The sequence below is a fragment of the Passer montanus genome, unplaced genomic scaffold (genome assembly GCF_014805655.1).
Source record: "Passer montanus isolate IOZ18808 unplaced genomic scaffold, ASM1480565v1 scaffold233, whole genome shotgun sequence".
In the NCBI taxonomy this organism is placed as follows: Eukaryota; Metazoa; Chordata; class Aves; order Passeriformes; family Passeridae; genus Passer; species Passer montanus.
This window is the reverse complement of record NW_024366959.1, coordinates 222,153-225,799: the sequence shown is the minus strand read 5'-3', so window position 1 is coordinate 225,799 and position 3,647 is coordinate 222,153. Positions and strand designations below refer to the sequence as shown.

The 3,647-nt window shown below is 75.3% G+C and overlaps 2 protein-coding genes across 2 annotated transcripts in view; both read left to right on the top strand.

Moving 5' to 3' along the window:
* The window catches only part of PLEC (plectin), a 95,568-nt gene that overhangs the window by 5,954 nt on the left and 85,967 nt on the right, over positions 1 to 3,647 (top strand). The gene's annotated exons all lie outside the window — the stretch shown is intronic.
* The window catches only part of LOC120502892 (40S ribosomal protein S10b-like), a 1,137-nt gene continuing 672 nt past the window's right edge, over positions 3,183 to 3,647 (top strand). The window contains exon 1 of the mRNA XM_039710853.1: positions 3,183 to 3,644. Coding sequence (XP_039566787.1) covers positions 3,319 to 3,644 — 326 coding nt within the window. The 5' untranslated portion in view covers positions 3,183 to 3,318. The remainder of the gene's footprint in view (positions 3,645 to 3,647) is intronic.

The window sequence follows — 3,647 nt, the reverse complement described above, 5'->3', positions numbered from 1 at the left end:
GGGGGGCGGGACGGACCCGCCCCGGGGCTGCGGGACCGGCCGGCGGCGTGCGGGAGCGCGGGCGGCCATGGAGGGGGCGCGGGGCATCCACCACGAGATCGCCTCCCTCAAAGGTACCGGGGCAGGGGGCACCGCCAGCGGTCCGGGGCCGGGCCCGCGGGAATTCCGCGTCCCGGGGAGGGTTCCGCGTCCCGCGGGGGGCGGGGGGGCCGCGTCCCGGCGAGCTCCGGCCGCGCCGCATCCCTCCCGTGCCAATGTCGCAGCGCGGGCGGGAGGGCGGGGGGCACCGGGGCATCGCCGGCATCGCTCGGAGTTCCTCGGTGCCGCCGGGCCCCCGGCGGGCTCCGCCGCGGCGGTGCCGCGTTACCGAGCGGAGCGGAGCGCTGGGCCGTGAGTAACGGGAGCCGGCGGACGCCGGTCACGGGGCTGCCGGCGGCCACCGGCCCCGCTGAGCCACCGCGGGGCTGGAGCGGAGCCCGGCCGGGGTCGGCGTGGACCCGGCGAGAGACGGGAGGGACGCCGGGAAAGTCGCGATGGAGCCCGGGAGCCTCAGGGTGGAGTCAGAGAGGGTCGGGGGGGACGGACACGGGCGGGGGTCGTGATGGACCTCGGCCGGGGGGGGATGGGGTGGGCCTCGGGCGGCTGGGGAATGATCCCGGCGAGGTTCGGGATGATCCCGGCAGGGTCAGGGCGCCCCGCGGCTGTGGCGATGCCGCAGGCCCCAGAGAGGGGGTCCCGGGTCGTGTCCCCCCCCGGCAGAGCCCGGGCTGCAGCGAGGCTGATGAACAGTGAGGAAAAGGAGGCTGATGTGCGGGAATTAAAAGGAGGTTGATTTACGGGAATTAAAAGGAGGTTGATTTACGGTGAGCACGGGAGCCCTGCCGGCACCGGGACCCCTGCCAGCACCGGGACCCCCGCCGGCACCGGCGTCATTGTGAGGGGGCCTGTGTCCGCGGTGCCCTCCGCAAACAGCCGCGGCTTTGTTCCGCTGGGCACGGGGAGCCCGGCGGCCCCGCCAGACCCCAGCACTGGCAGCGGCACCGGCGCTGGCACCGGCACCGCACGGCAGCGCCGGGCCCGCTGCCACAAGCGCTGCCCGCCCCACATTTGGGGGCCCGCCCGAGGCTTCCGTGGGGTGCACAGGACCGGGACTTGGGGTGCCCCCAGCCCCCCGTGCTGCTCCCGGGGCGCGGCGAGCGGGGCCGATGCGGGAGGGCTCATCCCCGGTGGGTGCGGGGCTGGCGGCGGGGCGCTGGCGATGTCCCCGCTGTCACATCGCGTTGGATCACGGCGGGCGGCGGGCGCTGACGCGGCACTTCCCGGCGGGACGGAGCCGCCGGCGCGGCCGTGACCCCGCTGCGGGCCGGGGGTGCGGGGGGGACGCGCTCCTGCTGCCCCCGTGGCTTCCCTAGAGATGCCCCCAGTGCCTCCTCCATCGCAGGCACCATCACTCCCGCATTGCTGCTCCCCATTTCTCATCCCTGCCCACCTTGGTCCTCATCCCTGCCCCCCTTTTTCCCCATCTCCGCCCCCCTTCTTCCCCATCCCTGCCCTCCATCACCCCCCTCCCTCCACCCCCGGCCGCTCCTGCCCTCGCTCCTGCCCTCTGTCCCACCCTCTGGGGTTCTGGGGGGCTGTGGGGCTCCCCGAGGGCAGCGTGCCGAGGTGGGGCTCGGGCAGGCGATTGATGCTCCTCTCTGGGGGGGTCTGGGCACCCCAGTGCTCCCAGTGCCGCTGCACCGGCTGCGCCCTGTGCTCTGCCCTCCGGGATGGGGAAGTTGTGCAAGTCCTGTCGGGGCCCCTGGAGACGCCAGTGCTCGAACATCAGCCCCTGCAGCTTTGGGATCCCCGGCAGCTCTGGGGCGGGCACCCCACAGGCAGCAGCCGCCCGTGCCTGGCTGCTCCCCACCAGTAAATCCCAGTAAATCCCAGTGAATCCCAGTGAATCCCATCGGCAGGGATGGGAATGCCGGGCGGGTGTCCCTCCATCCCCCCAAGGCTGCCGGCGAGCTCCTGCTGCAGCCTCGCTGCATCCCTGTGCCCCTCACTGTGCTTGACTGGGTGCGCTGAGGGAGCCTTGGGGGGTTCCTCCCCTTCTGGGGGTCTGTGAGCCCGGGACCCCCCCAGCGTGGGGGACAGCCTGGCACCCCAGTTCGTCCCACACAGTCCCTCCTGCTCTGTGGTGGGGGTGCCACACGGGACATGAAAAGGGGGGGGTCGCCGGTGCCGGGGCTCTTGCCATCCCCCACGGCGGTGCTGGGGGTCCCGCTGCTGTGCCGGGGGGTCCCCGCCGAGCTGCTGGGGGCTGTTGGGCGGTGCTCGATGCCGGGGGGCTCGGGGGAGTGGCAGCTGCCTCTGGCTCGTCCCCACCTGCCACCCGCAGGGCGTGGCGCGGCGCAGCTGTGCCACCGCCGGGGCTGTGCCACCGCCGGGGCTGTGCCACCGCCGGGGGGTCCCCTTGGGGACAAATGGGCAGGAGCAGAGCAAACACTGACGTGGCAGGATGTGGCTGCCCAGCCCTGCCCGCGCCCATGCCCGTGCACCTGCCCGACCCCTGCCCGCGGCTGTGCGGGCAGCGCGGGATGCTCGGTGAGCCCGGAGCTGCCCGGGACCCCCCCCCCTCTCAGCGACCCCAGGATCACGGTCCTCTCCCGAGCTCGGGGACAGGCTCAGGACCCCTCCCCAGGCTCAGGGTGCCCCTCCCCAGCTCAGCAGCTCGGTGTCCCCCTCGGGATGGGTTCCAGGATCCCCGCGGCTCAGGGACACCCCGTTCCCGACCCAGGGTCGCCCCGGGCACTCCGCGGGGCCGGTGCCGGTGCCGGGGCGGGGCGGGACCCGCGGGGGTTCCCACGCAGGAACCGGCCGGGTGGGTCGGGGCAGGGGGGGGAAGGGGAGGCGGCTCCGGCCGTGCCCCCCCCGGGCGGGAGCCGGGGCCGGGGAGGGGCCGGTGGTGAGTCAGGGCTGGGCCTGGGGCCCCCCCTGACCCCCCCGGCCGGGGGTGGAGCCGCAGCCGCTCCCGCCGTGCCGGCAGCCAGCGCCGCTCCGCGTCGGATCGCGCCGGGACGTGCCGGGCCATACGGGGCTGTACCGGACTGCGCCGAGCTGTGCCAGGCCGTACCGGGCCGAACTGGACCGTACCGCGCTGGGCTGGACCACCTGAGTCGTGCTGGGCGGTACCGGACCGTAGTGAGCTGGGCCGTGCCGGGCCGTACTGGGCTGTGCCGGGCCGTGCTGGGCTGTGCCGGGCCGTGCTGGGCTGTGCCATACGAGGCGCTGCCGGGCTCCGTGGAGCTGTGAGCGAGCCCCGCTGCCCGCGCCATGGTGGCGGGGATGCTGATGCCGCTGGAGCGGCTCCGCTCCATCCTGGAGCTGCTGTTCCGCGAGGGCGTGCTGGTCGGGGAGCGGGACGGCTGCCCCCGGCGCACCCACCCGCAGCTGCCCGGCGTGGCCAACGTGGAGGTGCGGCGCGCCATGGCCTCGCTGCGCTCCCGCGGCCTCGTGCGACAGACGGCGGCCTGGCGACACCTCTACTGGTACCTGACGGACGCCGGCGTGGCTCACCTGCGCCAGTACCTGCGGCTGCCGCCGGACGTGGTGCCGCGCTCCCTGCAGCGCGTCCCGCGCCCCGCCGCCCCCCGCCCCGAGCC